The sequence below is a fragment of the Artemia franciscana genome, chromosome 13 (genome assembly GCF_032884065.1).
Source record: "Artemia franciscana chromosome 13, ASM3288406v1, whole genome shotgun sequence".
NCBI classification, from domain to species: Eukaryota; Metazoa; Arthropoda; class Branchiopoda; order Anostraca; family Artemiidae; genus Artemia; species Artemia franciscana.
In genome coordinates this window covers 17,599,564-17,624,738 of record NC_088875.1, presented here as the reverse complement: position 1 = coordinate 17,624,738, position 25,175 = coordinate 17,599,564, and the positions used below count along the sequence as shown (strand labels likewise).

The following is a 25,175-nucleotide window of genomic DNA, read 5'->3' as shown; positions in this document are numbered from 1 at the left end:
TTGAGAGGGACGATAAATGATTCTTCCTAACCTAAGTGACGTTTCTTAGAATGTTTTGCTTTCTTTTATGTGTTAGAAATTTTAGTGAAATAGGCTACTTGGTAGCCTATTTTTCTGTATAGTAATGGAATTAACATGCATATTCTGTTTCTCCGTCTTATGGAAATTTAATGCGTTGCCATTTTCTGTTTTATGCCAGATGCACATTCGTTTTTTGTCCCATTCACATTGGCATGGGAAGCCTATTTAATTTATTTTACATAAATTATACTTTCATTTAGCTCACGTAACTTAGTCTTCTTTGGAAGCTAAATATTTTTTAACTAAGGGATAATCACTTGAGAGATTTATAATAGCCCAGACTTGAAAAATGGTATCAATCAAAAATGTGACCATTGATTTTATTAGAAATAGACCATATATGTTAAATCCATAGAAAGAAAATTATAAGGACACTTTCCAAGATAAATAAATCATCTAGAATATTGCCGTTGCTACTAGCTGATTCTAGGATTATGACCTTTTTATGTCTCATTTTTTTTTAGTTTAGTGAACACAATTTTAGGAATGGGTCAATAGAATAGCTAAATTGTAAAAATTTGTTTCCAGGTCTAAATTTTAAGCTGAATCGCTTGATAAGTAAGGTAAACACCTGTTACTGGCCAGTTTCCTTTTCTCTGGCACCTTAGTGTTTTCTTTATTATTATTATTATTATTATTATTATTATTATTATTATTATTATTCGTGGAAAACTGTAGTAAGATACTAAAAATTTTTCAGAGGATTTTGATTGGTCACTGGTAGGTGCTATAAAAAAAGAATAAAGGCCTCATTCTGCCACAAATTATGGTAAGGTTTTGCCAATTTTGAGGAGTTTTGGCAAGTTCTAGGATAGAATGAATAGCAAAACTGGGATGAACTTGACCGTCTATTTGTATCCTTGAATTTTAATAGACTGTATAGCCTAGCTTAATTTAATGGCAAAACTGTATTTTTAGTTGCTGTTATCGGTATATTATCAAATTGTAACATTGACTGGTAGTTTGGATTTTTTCAATTTGAAGAGGTGAAATTTGTGATATTTCAGTCAATATTATATGCTATTTTTGTAAACAGGGGCATCAATTGACATCAATGTAGGGGGAAGTAGGCAACTTGGATTTTTCAAAATCTAGCAGTGAGACATATTTTTTCTTTCGTTGACTTTCTTACGTAAAAATTCAAAATCTTTGCTTAATTCTAAACGTTATTTTTGGAATAATACAAATAGTACTTGAGTTTCTATGTTAACGGGAAAGTATCAATGTGAACAGATCCAAGTAAAATCCCGTAACTTATGCTTCTTAACTTAGGCTACATATGGCAATGTGCATCCGGCATTACGGCTAAGTTGCCTGAATGATGTCGGAATGAGCCTTTAAACTTTAATTTTGGTTAAACGATACCATTATGTTTCTTATTTGCAATTTTGAATGGTTTAAAAAAAAGTACAACAGAGAAGGTTTCATTTCAAGAGATGTCGCCTATATTTCCTTTTTCAAAATTAGTTATGCCTTAGACAGTTTAACATTAATTTAGAAGTACCTTCAAAATGGAAATTTGCTTGATGGATTTCACTAAGTGGATTTTTTTCACTTCAAAGATTTAGCACCAACTTAGAACTAAGCACCAAGGAACCTGTAAAGGTATTAACCTTTGTCTATTTAAATAAGGGAAAATAAATATGAATTATTTTCATAATTTATGAAAATAAATTATGAAAATAACTTCTAATTAAAACATTATTCCTCTTCTTAAATTCGTTAAATTTGTTAAATTTGTTAGATTTAAATGATATACGAGTATTAAATATATTCCATATGGCATTTTCAAATCCAAAATTCTAAAAATTATTTCTATGAAAAATCTCTGCTAAATTTACTTCCTCGTTCGGATTGTCGGAGGTCTGGGATGTACCGAATTCCTTTTGTAAGTTCTGAAAGGTCAAGGTTTTCTCAAGTTAAACTCAAGTATGGAATGCAGGTTACGGAGTAGCATGCTCTGGGAAGTTTGGCGGTTTGTTTGCAAGGGCTTGCCTCACAAGAGTTTACTTTCTTTAAGTTATCAACTCTGGCTTTAATAGGTTATTACAGTGTTGCTTTCAATTTAAATTTGTTTTGTTTTCTCTACATTTCTGCACATAAACTGGCCGTTGTCTTCGCCAGAAAGGCAGAATAGATGACCGATTGTCATCTATTCTGGTAAAAAAAAAGATGATAAAAATTTCAAATTAAATCTCGAATAAGCCTAAACTCATTCATCCAGGACCGTAAATAGCCCTTTGACATTTTGCGCTATTTTTGGGATCTTGGAGCCCTCCCCCCAAATATTGTTTTTCCCGAGTCAATTTTTTTATTAGTTTTTAGTACTTGATTTTGGCTCATCGAATAGAATAGTTAAAACAAAATTTGCATATAAATTTTTTTTGCTAAATGGATTTCTCATAGTTTTGATTGGATAATTTTGATAAAAAAGGAGTGGGCTAGGAGGCCTAGCTGCCCTCCAATTTTAGGTTCCTTAAAAATGCAATTAGATTTTTTTTTATTTTTTGGTACGAACGTTTTTGTTTGTAATGAACACACGTACCTTACGAATTAACATACGTAACGAACTTCTATATTTGTGTATTTTTATTAAATATATGAGGAGTTCGCCCCCTCAACAATACCTCACTCTTTACACTAAAGCTTGAATTTTATCTTTATCCCAAATCTTTAAAAATGACCCCTGAATCACAAAGGCCGTAGAATAAATAGTTGAAATTACTAAAAATACTTTAGCGTAAAGAGAAAGGTATTGTGGAGGAGACGAACCCCCTTATAGACGTAATATTTTATTTCTCGTTTTAAGTTTTAATTGACTCATTACTTCCAGGAGGAATTTTTTTTTATTTCGTCATTGTTTTTTTTTAAATAATGCTAGAAAATCCTGCGCCCCCTTCATGGGAACTCTCTTCCCTCGTGATAAAATCTCTCCATGGAAAGATCCTCCCACGTAACCCCTTCGCCCGACCCACTTCCACCCTAACGCGAAAAAGTCCCCGTGGAAACGTCTGTACACTTCATAATAACCCTTACTATATGTAAAAAATGGTCAAAGTTTGTAACTTGTATCCCCTCCCCCGGGGACTGTGGGGGATCAAGTCGTCCCCAAATACATATTTATTGAGTTTTCGACTAAGTTGAACAGAATAGCTATCTCAAAATTTTGATCTGGTAACTTTGGGGAAAAAATGTGCGTGGGAGGGGTCCAAGTGCCCTCCAATTTTTCGTCACTTAAAAAGGGCACTAGAACTTGTCATTTCCGTCAGAATGAGCCCTCTTGCAGCATTCTAGCACCACTCGGTCGATACGATCACCCCTGGAAAAAAACAAAACAAAAAAACAAAAAACAAAAAAAAACCAAATAAACACGCATCCGTGATCTGTCTTCTGGCAAAAAATACAAAATTCCACATTTTTGCAGATAGGAGCTTGGAACTTTTATAGTAGAGTTCTCTGATACGCTGAATCTGTTGGTCTGATTTTTGTTCAGATTCTATGACTTTTAGGGGGTGTTTCTCCCTATTTTCTAAAATAAAGCAAATTTTCTCAGGCTCGTAACTTTTGACGGGTAAGACTAATCTTGATGAAACTTATATATTTAAAATCAGCATTAAAATATGATTTTTTTGATGTAACTATTGGTATCAAAATGCCGTTATTTAGAGTTTTGGTTACCATTGAGCCGGGTCGCTTCTTACTACAGTTCGTTACCACGAACTGTTTGATTATGAAGTTTTAAACGCGTAAATTTGTTTTTGTGCCCAGAGACCCTCTGACAAAAACTAATCACTAGGGTCTCTAAAATTGTTCTCCCCGGGTAAATCGGTTATCCTGGTTATATATTATGAATAGATTAACCTAAATTATTTAGATAGATACGGCATTTTTTTTTTCTAGATTTTACTTCTTTGAATGTTCTAGAAAAACCTGCTAAAGCCTGCTTTCTAATAAAATCTTTGAAATCTTTTAATTTCTTCCCCATAAGACCAAATTGTGTGATACGCACATTGGTTTTGGGTGGGATTGATTGTTGCAGTGTGCAAGGTAACTCTTAATGATTTGCTTTATTCTCAAATTAATTGTCAGCTATTGCAATTTCAGATTTTGAGCAGCTCAAATGGCTGGGAAGAATTTACTTTTTGTTCCTGTTTGTGTATTCTGGGCTAGAATTCACTTTTTCATTTTTGACGCATCTGAAATTTGGATTCACTCCTCGTGACCAAGGCAAAATGTTCCTTTTCGTCGGAGTTTCAATGGCCTTAGTTCAGGGTGGAATTGGAAGGAGAATCAAGAAGGAACAGCAAACTCGCATTGCTTTACTTGTGAGTATATCTATCACTACTCCAACCGAGACTTATGCTATAAAGCTTATCCACAAAAACATGGGGTGAAACTACTTAAAAAATTCATATACAATGTTGGGAGTTGATTAGCAGTACCGCCAAACCTATTGTAAGCTGATTTATGATTAAAAGTTGAGCAGAGAAATCCTTGACGCCAGGAATTTCAGAGAGAAATTAAGTGAATATACTTGGAATATGTCAAGTTGCCCTGTTTCAGTAATGCAACGGTATGCTAGCACTTCAATGGAAAAGCTAGTTATGAAGAAATCCTCTCGGAGTACAAATTCTTTCAGTAGCCTATGTCTTTTGCCAGAACATGGGTGTTCTGGAAAAGTAGTCTAGGCTTTGACTGGACCTCATATTGTCGAGTTAATGCTTATATATTACTAATGATTAACAGAAGAGTCAAATATATGTCTGGAGAGGAAGTCCAGGCCAACTGTCCTCCTTAAGATCTTACAGTTTTAGGGTATTCCATAGCTCCTTTTAATTCTCGCAAAATCTGTCGTGCTTTTTCAGTATTGACGAATTGTTACATTCTGGAATGCTGCTGGACGTTCTGGAAAGCTAATTATAGGAGAAAATCCCTCGCAACTTGAATTATTTTAGTAGCCTGTATATTTTGTCAGAACATATGGCGTCTCCCGCAAAATTCCATGATGTTAGGATTCTCTATAGTTTTATATCATTTTTGCACAGTTCACCACGTTTTTCTTCCTGTCTTGACAAATTAGACACCCTCAAATGCTGCACCCTCACCCAAACATAAAATCCTTGCATACATACCTGATGAGGGAAAAACTTACTCATTCCTTCTATAAGTACGGTCTAATTGAAATTTACAGTTTTTCTGTCTGTGGGCCATACCATTCTATTATGCTAGCTAAACTGCCTATTTGTTTTGTTCCTTTTTGACATGTGGAAAAGCCTTTTGGCAAAAAAAATAATAATAAAGGAACACATCTTCTGATGACAACTGAGTTCTAATTGGTGTTGTTCTTTATTTGAATTCGTTCTCGCTCAAATCTCTTCTAAAAAATTTCATATCTCAATTTTGTTAGTGCAAAAATTTTCTTAGTTTCCTGTCAAATATTCAGTATTTTTTTAAATAGGTTTTATTTAGAGAAAAAAATTTATTTCAAGTTCATTTAGGTGATAAAACAGTACATTAAGTTGCTTTGCTTGAGAAGGTCCCCCTGGGTATGTTCGTCTTGAAAAGTTAGCTCCGGTAGTACCGATATTTTCTCGCGGTTTGACGCCCACCTGACGTCCTGACGTCCACGTTCCATGATCATTTCCCACCATCCGAAATAAATTTTTGCGCATGTTCCTGAAATAGCCACGTTGCTCTAAATGTATGTTCTCAGAAAAAAAGACATCTCCAGAATTATTCTTATTCTACAATTTTCGTGAATTATTCTAGACTTAAGATAAGACATTTATTTCAAAAAATTGCTAACACAAGCCCCGGAGGGCCAAATTCGAATTAAGAGTCAATGAGTAAAATCTTGACAAGCAAAACATGCTAGAAAAACACAAAAAAATACCAAGTGTTGCCAAACGCTAGACGGTGTAGATAGTTTTTTTTTCATCGACGCTAGCACCAGCTCCAACTCTAACAAGTTGCACTTACTCCTTGGGTATGTACAACAGGGCTCTGCAAAAGACATCCTGATAGCCCTAAACTGTGCTTTAATATAGATGCATACGGGTAATATTTTTAAAAACTGTCAGATGCTTATTACTAAGGAGAGTCCTTGATTCCCCTTAAAGTATGGGGCGTTGTACCAGTATGGGGCGGAGGGTAATTCCGCTTATCAACCCTGTTTATGGACACACTGAGGTATCTAAACTTTTATCGAAAATAAGGTTAATTTTAAAGAAAATTAGAAAGGTTGCAAAGGATATTTGAACTTGAAAACAATTGCTTTAGAAAAACAAGGTTGGTTTTTGTCAACATCTGCGAGTTTCCCCTATGAAGTAGACTAGTCGAAATTTTGATCCCTGTTTTCCTTGCAGTGTTTTGTCAAATCCTTGTTTATCTTTGTTAATATATCAGTCAGATTTTTGTAACAGTTTCTGCTGAAAGTAAATATTTGACAAAACTGTAAAAGGGTTTCTAGAGATTTCCAAATGGATTCTGTTGCGTCTTTTGGCGCAATGTTACCTTTGAGATGGGTCGCAAGATAAGCTGTAAATCGATCTGAAAGTAAATCTTGTAAATCTCCCTCTCATTTAAGCTTGATACTATAAATGGAATATACTAGTTAGAATGAAAATTCTTTTATTGTTCTGTAATCAAAGCCGAATCCGGGGGGGAGGTTAGGGAGTTTGAAGCCTCCCCGAAATCTTTGTCTGGCTCAAAAAACGTAACAAAAATGAATATAAAAAAAGTGATGCGTTTTTAAATTTTTTTTGTGCTCCTCCCAAAAAACAAAACTTGTTTACCTCTCCCCCCCCCCGAAAAAAAATCCAGATACGGCCATGTCTTTGTTACAAGTCAAAACTTCCTGTTTTCATTGACTAAAATTCTTATTAACAAGGCTACCGATGCTAGTAAAAAGGGGCAAAATCTCCTGGGGTTGGACATCCAAAGTTGTCTTAGATCCGCAAAATATGCATACTTTATGGTGGGAAAAGGAGGTAAGAAAAAGTTTGATACGTCCACGGTTATGATTACACACAACAACGATTCTAGCCGGGGGAGGAGCTGAGTATTTCTCTGGAGAAAGACGTTTGAACCGGAATATTTTGTTTTAGGCCAACGTTTTCAAATCTCCCTGGGGAGATACTGAAGAAATTCCCACAATCTCTTTAGTGTTTGTAGATGTGTCATGGGGTCGGTAAGGCCGTCATAGTTCTACAGGCTAACAGTTGTTTATATGGGCATAATGTTCACGCCGATCTTTCTTTCAGAGCATGCTGGTCACTGCCCCATCTTTCGTTATAATTGGCTTGTCAAATTCAGTGCTGATGCTTTATTTTGGCCTATTCCTCTATGCAGCAGGTAAGAATGCTTAAATTGAGTTGCAATTGCAATGCAGTTTTTTTTTAATGTCAAATATATTTGGAGCTCTCCAGTATGAACTCAGGATTAAATTTCTAAGACATGTTTTTAAAGTGCATTATCTCACTTTTGCTCCCACATTTAGTCATATGGTTCACGCATAGTAGACAGGCATGCCTTTCCAAATTTCGGAATAGAGTTAAACCCGGAGAGAATTTATCATAAAAAAAATTCTGATTTCAAAAGACTTCTACCCATTTCCATCTTTCTTTGATAGTAAGTTTGCGCACATGTGCCTTGTTGAGAGGCCAATTAAATTCCACAGGACAAACCCCGGAGGAAATTCAAAATTATACTTCTGGTTTTGATGTTTCGTATTTCGGAGTCATAAAAAAAGAAAAAAATCATACAGAAACCACAACAAATAAAAAGCTGGCAAACAATGCCAAATCAATAATATCAGAAAGAAAAATCATTCATTAATCAAAAATATTAAGCTAAAGGTGTAAGAAAGTTAAACAGTCAAAAACTGATAAAACGAAAAAGAATGAAATAAAATATACGTTAAAAAAGTATAAAAGAGAACATAAAGAAGGGGGGGGGAATCAAAAGAACCAAACGAATATAAAACTGGGTATCACCAGTACCGAGTAATAAAAAAAAGGAAAACTAGTGGTGTTTTTTTTATCAGCAATGAAGGGGACACAGTTTTTTTTCATATTTAGAGGTTAAGCAACGGTTGGGAGACAAGGTAGGAACAGGTTCAGAAACAGTACTTGGCAGTACTTGGCTCCTGTGCTCAAGTGTTTCCAGCGTGGCCTTTTTTAGAAGGAGCGAGTATGGTATTCTAGCTTCTTTAAGAATTATTCTCAGGGCTCTTTTTTGGATGAATTCAATTTTTTTCTGATTTATCACGGGAGATACCAGGATGGTAAACTGGACAAGCATATTCAAGATGCGGGTGGACAAAGGAAGTAAAAATCCTTACAGAATGGGAGGGGGACGTTAAATTTATTTAAGAGCTTAAGGAGAGAAATGGACGAAAATATATATATTGTGGAGCTTGTCATGTATGGCTTCTAGAAAAAAACTCCTCATTATTCAACGGCCATCATTTTCTTGTAGTTTGTCTATATTAGTCCTTATTTATAGGGAGTGTTCTAATTAAAAAAAAAAAAACAAAAAACATTTATATATAAGTTAAGTACTATAACGCGAAATTTCCAAAATGTAACCCGAAGTAAGTTTACCTATATGCGTCTCAACTGTCTGCTTATATTTGTGAATAATTTATTATAATTATATTGGGAATTTTCTAGCAATAGCTTCTTCTGGAATAGTATTCCACATAACTTGCCAGATTTAGGTCTTTCTCATGGTTGGTATGCACATAATTTATTGATATGTAGTTTTATTTTGGATAACATTCAAAAATTTGAGCAACGAAGTGCCCAGAATAGAACATATTTTTCTTTTAGGATCTGCTATGGTCGTACCAAGCATGACTATGCTCGTGTCTGAATGTGGACCTATTCAGCGACGAGGAATTATCTTGGGAAATTTCCGCTCAATAGGAGCTTTGGCTCGTGCAACAGGACCACTTGTCGGTTCTTTTAGTAAGTTAACTCTTCTTAACTGTGACCCTCTTCTTAATTCTTATCTTGACTTTTACCTCCTGTATATGCACATCATGTTGAGATTGAGGGAGCTGGCTCTCTGGTTCCTTTGTCTTGCCTTAGCAACTTCCAAATATTACCGGATTGGCTGATTTTAAAGCAAAACTAAATGACTGATGCCATTTCACTTTAGGTGAATTGAATATTGTATTAGTAAATTTCGCTTCAAGCGCGTAATCATGGGGGGGACTAAACAATACTGCGCCCGAAATATCGTTCGTATTTTGCGACCGTTTTAAATATTTTCTTATAGTTTCTATTATGATTGACTTGTCACATTTCATGTTAGTAAAATTTAACTGCTTAATTGCAAAGATTTTGATCCTCAAAGTAAAGACTGTTAAGAAAATCTTAACATAATGCACAATAGTTCATTAGCTATTTAATGAAGCAGCATGCATTCTATAATATTCTCAACTAACCACAAAAACTGAAATTATCCCTTAACTGCCTCCCAATAGGCCTCATAGGATTTTTTTCTTTTCCTCAGTACAATATTTAGGAGATGTGTCTGAAGAAATTAATGTCAAAAACTAAAAATAGTGTCATAAAGGCCATAAAGTGTCATGCTACCATAATTTGCCGTTGATTTCCATTTTGAAGAAACAGATGGTACTCCTCACCGCTCCTCTGGGAAATGCCTACTAAGTTGCCTCTTTGACTTGGTTTAATTGTTTGTTTATTAAGTCATCTTTAATCTGCTAAGACGAGATTTTTCTTCGGGAATGTACAATTTTAAGTTTGTATACAGGAAACACTATACAAGAAGATTGTCTTAAATCATTGAATTTGTGATGACAAACAATTTGATAAATACTACCTAAATTGGACAGAGATTACACCTAATTTAGGCCTAATTAGCGAAATTAGAAATTTCACTGTTTGGACAAGCTTCCCTAGAAGATCAACAGCAAAAAGCTTACATTTTTCCTTTACCTTGTCATACTCAAATAAACAGATCATTCAACTGAGCATGATGGTAAGTTCAAATCCTGTTCTTAAACAGACCTTTGTTTTAGTTAAGTTGGTGTATATTGACTTATAATCATAGATGACCAGTGCTCACCGCCAAATGGCTTTCACTGAGAAAACCAATTTAACCAGATTAACCATTGATGAAATGCAAATGGATTTCAGTCAGAAAGGCAAATTAATCATAGATGACCAGTGATCACTGCCATAGGGCTCTCAGTCAGAAAAATTAAACAAATTAACCATATATGGCAAGAGATCACCACCGAAGGGCTTTCAGTCAGAAAACCAAATTATCCAGATGAATCATAGTTAACCAGTGATCACCGCCAAATGGCTTTCAGTCAGAAAGTGAAATCAACAATAGATTATCAGTGATCACGGCTAGATGACTTTCCGTCAGAAAGCCAAATTAACCAAATTAACTACCTTATTTTCTTGAGGTAAATTGTTTTCTCAGCTGAATGCCTCTTATTAAGTCAAAGCGTGTAAATTATTGTGCTCATCCAGATTGATTTCCCAAGAAAAGGTTTTGAATAGGTATGTCTTGTTTAATAGACAATTAATAGACATACCCAAGAAAAGGTATGTCTTGTTTAATAGACAATTAATAGACATACCCAAGAAAAGGTATGTCTTGAAATAATAGCTTCGCCTTCTATGCCAAAATGATGAAACGGTAGAATTCGGGGATATTTTTATCGAGGGAGTTTACAGCTAATGAATCTTGAGCTTTGATGTTGAGGAATAGACAAAGAAAGAGAGGGAAGTAAAAAGCGAAAGAAATGAAGAAAGAAAGAAAGAAAGGAAGACCAAGAAGCTCTCTACAATTAGCACGCTAAAAAATTGTAATTCTCCAAATGTATCTTCATTTAAATTATCTCAAAGAACAGAAACTACAGATATTGTAGATACACCCAATTGACACATCCTTTTCTTTTTTGTCTATGTTATGAAAAATAAACTGGCGTTTTAGTTTTAAGTTTGACTTGATTATCCACTATAATTTCTGTCCGTTTTGGGTTTCATTTATTTATTGAATGATTTCTGTTCATTTTTGAATTTGTATTACTATTTGATTTTATAACTGCTCGTCTTTAGTTTAATAAAACTGCCCACGTTTCTTCAAAAATTAATTTAATCTTATCTTCATTTAAATTATCTCAAAGAACAGAACGTCTATACTGAAACGAAGAAGATGATTTGCTTGGAACAAGGTTGGGAATTTTAAGTTGGGAATTTTAATTTGGGAATTTTAAATTGTAATTCTCTAAATGTATCTTCATTTAAATTATCTCAAAGAACAGAACATGTATACTGAAACGAGGAAAATGATGTAGTTGAACAAGGTTGGGAATTTTAAGTGGGGAATTTTAAATTGTAATTTCTTCAAATGTATCTTCATTTAAATTATCGCAAAGAACCTAACCTTTATATTGAAACGAGGAAAATGATTTACTTGAAACAAGGTTGGGAATTTTAATCGCCCAAGCTGGCCTTTTGGTCCCAATTCTTTAAAAACAACTGCAGAAACATAGGGGGAGGGGGGTGAGTATTGGAATAAGAGAACTTTTAATGAACTAAAAGCCTTTAGCATAACTAGTGTAGAGTTGAGGAGGGATTAGTCATCTCTTATACGAAATAATTTCAGTGTAGTTTTTTACTTTCAGTTGAAAAATCTTGTTTTTTTAGATTAATCTATCATAGATATTAATTTAGACATTATTTTACAAATTAAATCTAATGTAAGGTGTCATTTTCGCTTATTTGCTCTTCAGAGATAGAATGAGAGATGGAAAAAAAACGAAAATAGTCAGAAAAAAGAGAAATTAATTGAGAGAGAAATAGAAAGAGCTCTAGTTTTATAATTCTGACAAGCTCCTCAAATAATCCTTGATGGAGACTTAAACCCAATGCTTGATTACCGTTTACACTATGCAAAATAATTATTGCACGAAGTGGCTGTTGTAATCAGAAAAAAAATTATAGAGAAAATCATGCTAAGAGGAATTTATCGAAATATGTTTTCAACAAAATGAATACACTTCAACTGTCAAAATTCTTGGGCTAGAAAACGTGTGTGAGTTACTGTCGTTACTCAAGCCAACCCTTGTTATTATATAATGCTGTGTTTCGATTAAACAACATGTTTAGTCATGCCTTGAGAAATACTGCACCTGCATTAATGGGCCGGGTCTCAACCTGATTCACTTTATTGCCTGCGTGTAGAACTTATGATAAAACGACTCTTATTTTAACTGCTGTCGAGACTTTCAGCTTCACAAAGAAAACCACTGAAATTGCTTAAAATCTGATCTCAGGAGAAAGAACATATTTTGGTTGTCAGTGCGTTGAGAAAGAAGAAGGATTTATTTTTTCTTGATTTGTATACAGGATACGGAATATCCCGTGTACATTGACTCTTATTTCATTCTCATTCCCGTGATAAATAGACTCTCATTTCACCTGCTGACGAGACTTCGAGCTTCATAAAGACAAGCTCTGAAATCGCTTAAAATTTGATCTAAGGAAAAAGAACATCTTTGATTGTCAGAGCAATGAGAAATTAGAATTATTATTATTGTTATTTTTTTTATACGGGGTATTGAGTATCCTGTATAAATCGACTTTCATTTCGTTCTTAGTTCCGCTGTAAATAGACTCTTATTTCAACTGTTGACGAGACTTCGAGCTTCATAAAGAAAACCTCTGAAATCGCTTGAAATTTGATCGAAGGAGAAAGAACATCTTTGGTTGTCAGAGCAATGAGAAATAAGAATTATTATTATTATTTTTTTTTATACGGGGTATTGAACATCCTGTATAAATCGACTTTCATTTCGTTCTTAGTTGCGCTGTAAATCAACTGTAAAATAAATTTGATGACAATTTAGAAATTGAAATTAGAGCTTTTTATTCTTTCTGCAGTCGGCCGGGTTTAATCAGACAGTTCGTGGTGACGAACTGTAAGTAAGGAGCGACTTACGTAAGAGTGTAAGAAGTAAAGAGCTTAAGACGGCAATTTTACTGTATTTGACAGATGGGATTTAGCTTTGTACATCTATGGAATTACGTTTTAGAAGTTTTTTCTTGATTTTTTTTTTTTTAGATTGAACATATGGTGGAAAGGTTTTGGAGGAACCTTCGAAAATATCTCCTAATTTTTAAGCAAGTTTGAATCATTTTCTAAAAAAATAATAATACTAATACATAATACTAATTTCAAATTTAAAAAAATTAAAAAATGCATAAATACTAATGTCATTTATCGCCGATATCGTTTGTGGTTAGAAACCAATCAACCGAAGCACAATGTCTCCAATTGACGCAAACTTGTGTCCAATTCATTTTGATTTACCTGGAATATGTCACCTTTGCAATACTAGCTAAGACGCAGGTGTGGTATTTTAGGAGCGTTTTGTATAAACCTGCCGGTGGAATATTTTCATTATAAATTTCTAGCCTTATTCTTCAATAGATTTTTAATTTTTATTTGTTTATCTTTCAGTGTTTTGGAGCTTTGGATCTGCTTTGTGCTATTCTCTTGGTACTCTTGGTATGCTTGTTCCTTCACACTATCTCTGGAAGAAGATCGTGAATGTTAACAAAGAACATGTTTGACAACTACAGAAAGTTTAGATTATATTTATTTTCTTTGGAGGGGGAGGGGAGCTATTGGCAATTATTCTTTTGTCTAACTCAGTTCTTCTAGAAATCGTAATTTTTACCATGATAACGTCTATGCAACCTTGCTATGTGAAATCTGAATGGCATGTCTCGTTGGAGAAAAATTATCTGATTACTAGAAAATTTCCGGGTACTTACTAATTAAACGAAACACACTCAAAAATTACACTTGGTTAAATATCAGAAAACGGGTTTCATAGCCACAAAGACAAGTCACGGGTGATACAATGCATTGGACTTGTATAATTTGGGTTATATATTTGCACATTACGATGGGGGGGGAGGCTATATGAAGGATGTATTTCATTAGGATTAACCTAAATTCAGGTTAACTTCATTAACATTAGCCTTAATTGCCTTCTTTGAAGTTAAGGAATTAGAACTGTAGACAAAGTAAAACAAATTTTTAAGAAATTAAAGACAAGAATAATTCCAGGTAGTTAAAAAAGGAAGTGTAGTGTGTAGATATTTCAGTCCAGGCCTTTGGTTCAACCGCTCTCAGTGCGAAAAAAAAAGGAAATAATGAGTAAGAATACAGATAAAAGTCCTCAGGAAAAATAACCTTCAAACATAACAAACCTTCAAAACCTTATCGAAACATACCTCTTTTATTTTATTATTTGTTTTTAATGTTTGTTTTGCTTTTATTTTATCCTGAGGGCTTTGTTTGTATTTTCTACTCGTTATTTCCTTTTTTTGCACTGAGGACAGTTGAGCGAAGGTCTGGACTGAAATATCTGCGTACAATTGTTTCTTTTTTCAATGGATGGAAATATCATCGTTTTTTGTCTTTCCAAAATTTTTCCATGTTATCATGCTTAGCCAGTGTGATGTCGAAAATTATTTAAAAATATAGACAAAGTACAAATTTATCATTAATGTATTTTGGATGTATTACGATACTGCATCTATAAGACATTTTATTATTTTCCCTTGAGTGATTTGCACACAGTTCTGAGTGTTTTTTTTTTTTGCCATTTCGTTAAAGCCGTTTATTTAAGGCTCCTTGTAGCTTTATTTTCATTCACGCGGAATCTAATAAAAATATGAAGAAAAATCCGAAATATTGCGTTTTCAAGAGCCACAACAAGACAATTTTTATCTCTAAATATTGTTTTACCAGTATACCTGCATTGAACGCTTCCTCACCTCTGATTCTTTTCTTGTTTGATGAGTTGTTATATCACGAAGCTGTTGAATGGGCGTATTTATCACGAATAATCACGAATAGAGACTACTAAGAAGGAAGTATGTTAAGAAAATAGTTATTACTTCCTAATATGCAGAATTTTTGTAGTAAACACAATTTGACTGGAGATCCACTATGCTTCACCCTCCTCCCTCTATTGTGCGATCATATAGCCCAATTTGTACATATTTTCCATGCATCTCTCATGCCACGCAATCGAAAAGAGAATGATCCTCTTGTTTAAACCCATGTACTACGGAGAACTTGCGCAGGCATATTAAAAGGGGGAGCTGGCGTTTACCCCCTGGAAAATACTTTCCTGCAAAATACCCCACCCACCGCTGAAAATATATCCCCCTCGTTGAAAACACCTCCCCCCTTTTCACCGCTGGTTGGTCTCCAATCACTTTCGACTTATAAAAAAGGACCAGAACCCTCAATTTCTGATCAAATGAGCATCCTTTTCTGGGGCGGGGGATATTTTCCATAGGGGGTATTTTCAGGGAGGATATTTTCCGGGGTAAACGCCTAGCCCCGTTAAATGGTACTTTGTGTGAAATTTATGACTGTGATACTTTTTTTTTAAAGAAATTGTGCAATGTCATTGGGTGGAAATTACAAATTGATGCTTTCAGACTTACAAACAGTCTATGTTGCATTAAATGAAACCCGAAAAGTTTAAAAAAACATAGTTGTAAAGTTAGGAAAGGGATAAAATAAAAGATAAATTAATTACAGTTTTCAAACATGAAACCTGTTAACAGAAATAATAAAAAAAGGCAAAAAAAGGTGGCAATCATACCTCTTTATTTTCCACACTATAAAGCTTCTTCTCCGAATTATGGAAATTTTCTGAAATTCTATGTAATATTTATGCCCATATCCCAGCCTAAGCCGATTTTCTACTAGCCTTCTATGCTATTAAGTAAAATCCTTCTAGGAAAACGGTTTTTGCGCACCGTCAAGATATGTCTCAGCCACGGTCTTTCATATTGAACATGCCGAATAGGTTTTACTGCCTTGTTAAGAAAGAATGTTGTTGGGCACCTCGATAGTATGTTTCACTTCTGAAACCTTTCCTAAATAATTTATGTGATGAAATTCTAACATATCTTCCGAAGCTGGATCTGGCGGAGGGGGATAACTTACTGTTCAGTTGCTTCAAAGCTAAACTCCTACTAAATATTAAATCCCCCCTCCCCATGCTCAGATCTGTAGAGCAGAAAAAGGCCATAAAAATTCTAGCCGCCCATCTCCTACAATTTTGGATCTGAAACTAACATCTTGCTTCACTTTCTTTAGAATTCAAGTGGAAGCTTTTTTAATACCTTCAACAATTTTTTTTTACTAAGCTGAACTGGGTGGTAATTTGATTGAACCATCGTTCATTATCGGTTTAGTGGCTTGTGCTACTGGAAACTTCAGACAATGAACCTATATCATGGGCTATAAAATATGTGGACGACTTAATTAACAAAAAGAATGTCACTTATCACTTTTGGGTGTAATAGTGATGAAATATTTCACGGGCTGCTTAATTGTACGCATTTCACGGGCTGCGTAGGTGAATTTTTAACGCTTGATATTCTTCCTATAAAGATGGTAATTCTATTGATTTTTTGCTGCATTCCAAAAAGGGGTAATGTTTATTTTTGTAATGTGGGTTTGTTATACGCTTTTTGGTAATCTTGAGGATGAAGGTGAAATTATAGACATTATTTATTTTTTGAATAAATATTATAATTTATTTGAATTTGTTATGTATTTTTATGTTGGAATAGCCAACTAACAAATATCTAATGTTAGCTATGTAGAGTACACGGCAGTCGCCGCCCCGTCAGACCAAGGAAGAGACGGCGAGACAACTTCGGGAACGACCTCCTTCAACTTTTATATCAAGCAGATGACCGAATATCCTACAGAGAATTGATCCGTCAATGTGTAAAGAAGATAGTCCCAACGTGATCCAAAAGGACTTCAGGGACATGAGCAAAAGTACGTAAAGTAGCTAACTCAGATTCTTAAGATAATAAGTAACGTTTTTGAAAAGCCATAAAACTGTCTGTAAATATTTAGGGCAATCTTTGAATAGTGATTAGATTGCTCGACACTTGGCTTGTTAGATTGCTTGTAATTTTTTTTTTTTTTTGAGGCGTCTTAGAGTCTAATTAGTGGGAAAAACGAAAAAAAAAAATTTAAAGGATGGAACTGGCACGCTATAAAATTTTACAGCAGGTTTGTTTGTTTTCATTGGGTTAACTTTTTGTATAATTTCGCAGAAGAGAGTTTGAAGATTGAGTTATTATTTATCTTCAATGTATGTTTTTATCATTATTAAATTTGTGCTTCTGATTATAGTAACGTTAGTCTGAAAGAGAAGAGAATGCCCCTTGTATAATCTAGAGAAAATACGGCTCTAAATTTAAGCCTTATTTATTTTAGGCGAGCAAACAAGTGAATCATGTAGAAGCAGGGTAGTGATGAGCGGCTAAGCTATTTACTATTTTCTGGAATAGGGCTTTAAGGACCCCACTTTGTTGACTGCCTAGATTGCCATAAGCTTACGCTTGCAGTGCTTGTAGTACTTTTTTTTTAAAATCAAAATAGTGGCTTGTGAGTGCATTTAAAGAAAGTAGTACTTTTTTGGTATGTTCCGTTAAAGTAAGTAATTTTTCTAAAAAAGATAAATTTGACAAAATTGTTTCACTTTTTGCACCTTTATTTGGTGCGCATTTCTGTCAGTTTAGCGGCACACGCACGAAAAAATATGAAGACAATACTTTTTTTTTCGTCTTCTAGTTCTTTTTCGCCGGTAAGGTGGCTACTTCTACGAAGTGAAGTAGCAGCCCTGTCGGCTACCCTCTTGAAAACATATACACTTAGAGTAGACACTGAATGAGTACCAGATCCATGACACTCGGTTTAAAAGAAGTTGGTTTGAACCAAAACAAACAGACAATAAATGAAAAGAGAGTTTTCATGGAGAAATAAAGAGTGATATTGAAGTATAGATTTGAAATTAATTCAAATAAGAATTAAAAATCAAAACAAGCAGTAACTAAAATGATTGAAGGAATTGAACCTAAAACAAAGAGAAATTACAGTGGATAAAATATCCTACATGGGAGGTAATCCCTTCATCGATATCGGGATATTTGACGGATTTGCGCAGTAAAATGGACAGTCCTCAGAACTAGTACAACATTATTACAATAGTTATCGGTGCTCCGAATTTACTAAACAAACGAAGCAAAATTTCAGTTCCAGAATTACTTTTTCGCTTAAATTAATTTATTTTGCTTAGTCTACTGAAGTTGTATTGCGCAATCAATTTCAGGTAGGGATAGACCGGCTTCAATGTCAAATTTTGTTTTCGCTCTGTTCTAAGCATTGTAAGTTCATAATTATAATCAGAGGAAGGAACTGGGGTATAGACTCCATGAATTTTGAAATAAGTGCAATTAAAATAACCGCTATAAAGACACATTTGTAGCCCCCCCAATTTTTAACACGATCGTTGACACTTACACATGAGTGTCAACAAGGAAGAACAAACAGGGCATTTGCCCCTCTTAATAGCGAATAATATACAAAAAGGGAAATATGTTCTGGGGAATAAAATGTGATGCATCTGGATAAGAGCTTTTTCAGCCCGCTCCCATTTTGAATGTTTTTCTAGACTCGCTTTCTACCCAGGCAAAGTATATGCGACCATCCACGCACATGCACCTTTCCCTATAAACAATAACCCTTAAGGTTGTCACTGCTGCTGATGGGTTTTCGGATTTGGCAGCCAAACTATATTTCTACATGCTTGTCAGATGAACTATCTCCAGCTTTGACGTGGACTTGGGGGGGGGGGGTAGGATTTTGTAGAATACCTTTTTTTGGAATTATAATTAAAGGACGAAATTGATCTTGAAATTCCCCCCCTCATATATTCTTTTTAATATATTCTGCATCTTAGGGTCGTATCCAGGATTTTCTTTCGGGAGCTGTTTTTTGGGGGGGGGGGCAAAAACTTTAAAAAAAACGCATCAAAAATGTATTTATATTCATTTCTGATTCGTTTTTACAAGTCGGACAAACATTTCAGGGGAGGGGGCTCAAACCCTCTACTCCCCCTGGATACGGCGTTGTGGCCCCCCTCTACATTTTCATGATTTGACGCCTCTAATATCCAGTGCAGGACGAATCCATTCGATTAGGTGTCATGTGAGGTTTATATCCGAATTCACCAAAGTAAAGATTGTTCAGTTTACCCAGTTCAAAATAATTACTTAAATCATCGGAAAATATCAAGCTTTCTCACAATTAAATAAAAAAAAAAAGTGTTTTTTTTAACTGAAAGTAAGGAGCGACATTAAAACTTAAAACGAACAGAAATTACTTCGTATATGAAAGGGGCTGCTTCCTCATCAACGCCCCGCTCTTTACGCCAAAGTTTGACTCTTTCTCTCAACTCTTCTTTTTAAACAAGTTAAAAACTTTAGTGTAAAGAGGGGGCGTGGCTGAGGGAGCAGCCCTTTTCATATACGAAGTAATTTCTGTTCGTTTTAAGTTTTAATGTCGCTCCTTACTTTCAGTAATAAAAAAAACTTTGTTTTATTTAATTTCTGAACGTTTTTGAATCAATGCATGTTTTGATTTTGGCTCTCCGCAGAGGAATAATTAAAACGAAATTTGCATATTTATTTTTTTTGGCTAAATGGCTTTCTCATAGTTTTGATCGAATGACTTTGAGAAAAAAAAGAGCGGGGGAGGAAGCCTAGTTGCCCTCCGATTTTTTGATTACTTAAAAAGGCAATTAGAACTTTCAATTTTTTACGAATTAATTTATTAGTAAAAGATATACGTAACTTATAAATTAGCTTACGTAACGAACTTTTGTATTCTCATGTTTTTATTACATATATGAGGGGGTTCACCCCCTTGTCAGTACCTCGCTCTATACACTAAAGCTTAAATTTTGTCCGAACTCATTAAGAATAACCCCTGAATCACAAAAGCCGTAGAATAAATAGTTAAAGTTACTAATAGTTAAGAGCGAGGTATTAGGAGGAGGTGAGCCCCTCATAGGCGTAATAATTTCTGTTCGTTTTAAGTTTTAATGCTGCTCCTTACTTCCAGTTGAAAAAACTTTTTCATATTTATTTTTTCATTGTTTTTTTTTTTAATAATGCTAGAAAATCCTGCGTTCCCTTCATGGAAATTTTCTTCCCCCATGACAAATTCCTCGATGGAAAGTTCCCCAACATATCCCCCTCTTCTCAGCCCCTCCCCCAACCAAAACATCCCCCTGAAAACGTCTGTACACTTCCCAATAACCATTACTATATGTAAGCACTGGTCAAAGTTTGTAACTTGTAGCCCCTCCCACGGGGACTGTGGGGGAGTAAGTCGTCCCTAAAGACATAGTTATAGGTTTTTCGACTATGCTGAATAAAATGGCTATCTCAGAATTGTGATACGTTGACTTTGGGAAAATAATTAGCGTGGGAGGGGGCCTAGGTGCCCTCCAATTTTTTGGTCACTTAAAAAGGGCACCAGAACTTTTCATTTTCGGTAGAACGAGCCCTCTCGCAACATTCTAGGACCACTGGGTCGATACGATCACCCCTGGGGAAAAAAAAACAACAAATAAACACGCATCCGTGGTCCTCTGCCAAAAAAAATCAGCATTCAGAATGAGATTCTTTTGATGTAACTATTGGTATAGAAATTCCTTTTTTTTTAGAGTTTCGGTTACTATTGAGCTGGGTCGCTCCTTACTACAGTTCGTTACCACGAACTGTTTGAAAAATACCTTGTGAAATCTTGTTTTGCTCTATTGATATGTTAAAAAGAAAATGCCATTTGCAATCCACAACCTCCCTTTCATCATTGATTCAAGTGATAAGATTATCGGATTCATACAGTTCATCTAGCTGTTTTAAGTGACTGACGATCGTGGAGGATTTATCATGTTTAAACAAGCTGTAATTAGTAAAGAAGAATTACCATAATTTATCTAATTGTTACAAATCAAACAGTTCGTGGTAACGAACTGTAGTAAGGAGCGACCCGGCTCAATAGAAACCAAAACTCTAAAAAATGGAATTTTGATACCAATAGCTACATCAAAAGAATCGCATTTTAATCCTGATTTTAAATATATAAGTTTTATCAAGTTTAGTCTTACGCATCAAAAGTTACGAGCCTGAGAAAATTTGCGTTATTTTAGAAAATAGGGGGAAACACCCCCTAAAAGTCATAGAATCTTAACGAAAATTACACCATCAGATTCAGCCTATCAGAGAACCCTACTGTAGAAGTTTCAAGCTCCTATCTACAAAAATGTGGAATTTTGTATTTTTTGCCAGAAGGCAGATCACGGATGCGTGTTTATTTGTTTGTTTGTTTTTTTGTTATTTGTTTTTTTCCCAGGGGTGATCGTATCGACCCTGTTGTCCTAGAATGTTGCGAGAGGGCTCATTCGAACGGAAATGGAAAGTTCTAGTGCCCTTTCTAAGTGACCAAAAATTGGAGGGCACCTAGGCCCCCTCCCACGCTAATTATTTTCCCAAAGTCAACGGATCAAAATTCTGAGATAGCCATTTTATTCAGCGTATTTGAAAAACCTTATAACTATGTCTTTGGGGACGACTTACTCCCCCACAGTCCCCGTGGGAGGGGTTACAAGTGCAAAACTTTGACCAGTGCTTACATATAGTAATGGTTATTGGGAAGTGTACAGGCGTTTTCAGGAGGATTTTTTGGTTGGAGGCAGGGTTTGGGAAGAGGGGATATGCTGGGGGAACTTTTTCATCGAGGAATTTGTCATGGGGGAAGAAAATTTCCATGAAGGGAGCGCAGGATTTACTAGCATTACTTAAAAAAAAAAAACAATGAAAAAATAAATATGAAAATTTTTTTCAGCTGGAAGTAAGCAGCAGCATTAAAACTTGAAACGAACAGAAATTATTACCTATATGAGGGGCTCACCTCCTCCTAATACCTCGCTTTTTACTCTAAAGTATTTTTAGTAATTTCAACTATTTATTCTGCGGCTTTTGTGATTCAGGGGTCATTCATAATGAATTGGGACAAAATTTAAGCTTTAGTGTAAAGAGCGAGGTACTGACGAGGGGGCGAACCCCCTCATATATGTAATAAAAACATGAGAATACAAAAGTTCTTTACGTAAGCTAATTTATAAGTTACGTATATCTTTTACTTATAAAAAGATTCGTAAAAAATTAAAAGTTCTAGTTGCCTTTTTAATTAACCGAAAATCTGAGGGCAACTAGGCTTCCTTCCCCGCTCTTTTTTCTCAAAATCATTCGATCAAAATTATGAAAAAGCCATTTAGCCTAAAAAAATAAATATACAAATTTCGTTTTAATTATTCCTCTGCGGAGAGCCAAAATCAAAACATGCATTAATTCAAAAACGTTCAGAAATTAAATTAAAAAAAACAAGTTTTTTTAAATGAAAAAGTAAGGAGCGACATTAAAACTTAAAACGAACAGAAATTACTCCGTATATGAAAGGGGCTTTTCCTTCTCAATGCCCCGCTCTTTACGCTAAAGGTTTTTACTGTTTTAAAATGTAGAGTTAAGAGAAAGAGTCAAACTTTAGCGTAAAGAGCGGGGCGTTAAGAAGGAAAAGCCCCTTTCATATACGGAGTAATTTCTGTTCGTTTTAAGTTTTAATGTCACTCCTTACTTTCATTTAAAAAAACTTGTTTTTTTATTTAATTTGAAATAGAGTTGGAAGATTTTCAGCATTGCAGTCAAATGGATTATGAAAGAGCCTGAAATTTTTTATTTTTTTTTTGGCATCAAGGTCAGCAAATCGCTCCTGAAACTGCTTTTTAAAATCTGAAATTATTTCATTTGCAATTGAAGAAGGAAATTAAACTTTACTTTCTGCATGAAATTTTTTAGAACATGGAAAATGAGCAAAATTCTTAACTTTCACATGGCCTTCAAGTAGCGCAAGTTTTGTTCTGAATGCCTTGACATGAACAAAGTAGTCATTGATCAAATTTGTTTTGCCTTGCAATTTCAGATTCAAGTAATTCATATGACTTGTCATATCTGCAAAAAATGCCAATTTCCAAATCCATTCATAATCTGATAATAATGGCTGAGGTTTGTTTTTATTTTTCTCTGTGAGAAATAAATCAATTTGTGATCTGAGCTCAAAGAAATGCAGCAAAATCTTTCCATAACTGAGCCATCTAACTGCTGTATAATAAGGCAAGTCAACAAACTCCGAATCAATTTCTTTCAAGAAATCACGGAACTGGCGATGGTTGAGTGCATGAGATCTAATGAAATTAACCACAGAAACAACAGGTTTCATGACACAAGACATATCAACATATTTTAGGCACAATGCTTGTTGATGGATAAGGCAATGCAGAAAAATGGGTTTTGAGAATCCTCCAACCTTGCAAGCAGTTGTAATTTGCCCAACCAAATCCCGTTTTGTCCCAGACATATTCTTTCCTCCATCAATTGTCACACACTGCACTTGTTTCCATTCCAGGTTATATTCTGTTATAGTTTTACTTACTTCATTGAAAGTGTCTTTTCCAGTTGTTGCGCTGTGCATGCTGTGAACTGATGCTAATTCTTGGGTCACATTAAATTCACTATCAACACCACGAATGAATATCACACACATCAGTTGATTCATCCAAAGCAAGAGAATACCAGCAGAAGCTTTTTGTTTTTTCCTTTATTTGCCAAATTATGTCGCCTCCTAAATCTTCAATTCTACGAGCAACAGTATTTGACCCAGGGCTTATCATTTTGAAGAGGTTTACTTTTTCTGGACATACCTCTCCTAAGTGACCAAAAAATTGGAAGGCACCTAGGCCCCCTCCCACGCTAATTATTTTCCCAAAGTCAACGGATCAAAATTCTGAGATAGCCATTTTATTCAGCGTAGTCGAAAAACCTTGTAACTATGTCTTTGGAGACGACTTACTCCTCCACAGTCCCCGTGGGAGGGGCTACAAGTTACAAACTTACATATAGTAATGGTTATTGGGAAGTATACAGGCGTTTTCAGGAGAATTTTTGGTTGGGGGGAGGGGTTGAGAAGAGGGGGATACACTGGGGGAACTTTCCATCGAGGAATTTGTCATGGGGGAAGAAAATTTCCATGAAGGGAGCGCAGGATTTACAAGCATTATTAAAAAAAAAAAAACAATGAAAAAATAAATATGAAAAAGTTTTGTTTTTTTTAGCTGGAAGTAAGGAGCTGCATTAAAACTAAAAACGAACAGAAATTATTACCCATATGAGGGGCTCACCTTCTCCTAATACCTCGCTCTTTACGCTAAAGTATTTTTAGTAATGTCAAACTATTTATTCTACGGCTTTTGTGATTCAGGGGTCATTCTTAATGAATTGGGACAAAATTTAAGATTTGGTGCAAAGAGAGAGGTACTGACGAGGGGGCGAACCCTCTCATATGTGTAACAAAACATTAGAATAAAAAATTCTTTATGTAAGCTAGTTTATGAGTTACGTATATCTTTTACTAATAAAAAGATTCGTAAAAAATTAAAAGTTCTAGTTGCCTTTTTAATTAACCAAAAACTTGGAGGGCAACTAGGCATCCTCCCCGCTCTTTTTTTTCGCAAAATCATTCGATCAAAATTATGAGAAAGCCATTTAGCAAAAAAAAAAAAAAAAAAAATGCAAATTCCTCTGCGGAGAGCCAAAATCAAAACATGTATTGATTCAAAAACGTTCGGAAATTAAATAAAAAAAAACAAGTTTTTTCAACCGAAAGTAAGGAGCGACATTAAAACTTAAAACGAACAGAAATTACTTCGTATATGAAAGGGGCTTTTCCTTCTCAATGCTCCGCTCTTTACGCTAAAGGTTTTTACTGTTTTAAAATGTAGAGTTAAGAGAAAGAGTCAAACTTTAGCGTAAAGAGCGGGGCGTTAAGAAGGAAAAGCCCCTTTCATATATGGAGTAATTTCTGTTCGTTTTAAGTTTTAATGTCACTCCTTACTTTCAGTTGAAAAAACTTTCAGTTGAAAAAGAAGAGCTGAGAGAAAGAGTCAAACTTTAGCGTAAAGAGCGGGGCGTTGATGAGGAAGCAGCCCCTTTCATATACGAAGTAATTTCTCTTTGTTTTAAGTTTTAATGTCGCTCCTTACTTTCAGTTGGAAATTTTTTTTTTATTTAATTGTAAGTAAAAAACAATCC

General features: G+C 34.8%; 2 protein-coding genes across 2 annotated transcripts in view; one reads left to right on the top strand and one right to left on the bottom strand.

Moving 5' to 3' along the window:
- Nucleotides 1-16,705, top strand: part of LOC136034598 (major facilitator superfamily domain-containing protein 10-like) — a 67,065-nt gene extending 50,360 nt beyond the window's left edge. The window contains exons 7-10 of the mRNA XM_065715866.1: nucleotides 4,186-4,406; nucleotides 7,344-7,434; nucleotides 8,913-9,050; nucleotides 13,591-16,705. Coding sequence (XP_065571938.1) covers nucleotides 4,186-4,406; nucleotides 7,344-7,434; nucleotides 8,913-9,050; nucleotides 13,591-13,703 — 563 coding nt within the window. The 3' untranslated portion in view covers nucleotides 13,704-16,705. The remainder of the gene's footprint in view (nucleotides 1-4,185; nucleotides 4,407-7,343; nucleotides 7,435-8,912; nucleotides 9,051-13,590) is intronic.
- Nucleotides 16,706-22,854: 6,149 nt separating this feature from the next.
- On the bottom strand, nucleotides 22,855-23,643 carry LOC136034268 (general transcription factor II-I repeat domain-containing protein 2A-like). The gene has a single exon (XM_065715408.1). The coding sequence runs from the start codon at nucleotides 23,641-23,643 to the stop codon at nucleotides 22,855-22,857; it is 789 nt and encodes a 262-aa protein (XP_065571480.1).
- Nucleotides 23,644-25,175: the final 1,532 nt, after the last annotated feature.

Excerpts from the sequence above, each read along its gene's own strand:
- LOC136034268 (XM_065715408.1), bottom strand. The coding sequence starts at position 23,643 with ATGAATCAACTGATGTGTGTGATATTCATTCGTGGTGTTGATAGTGAA.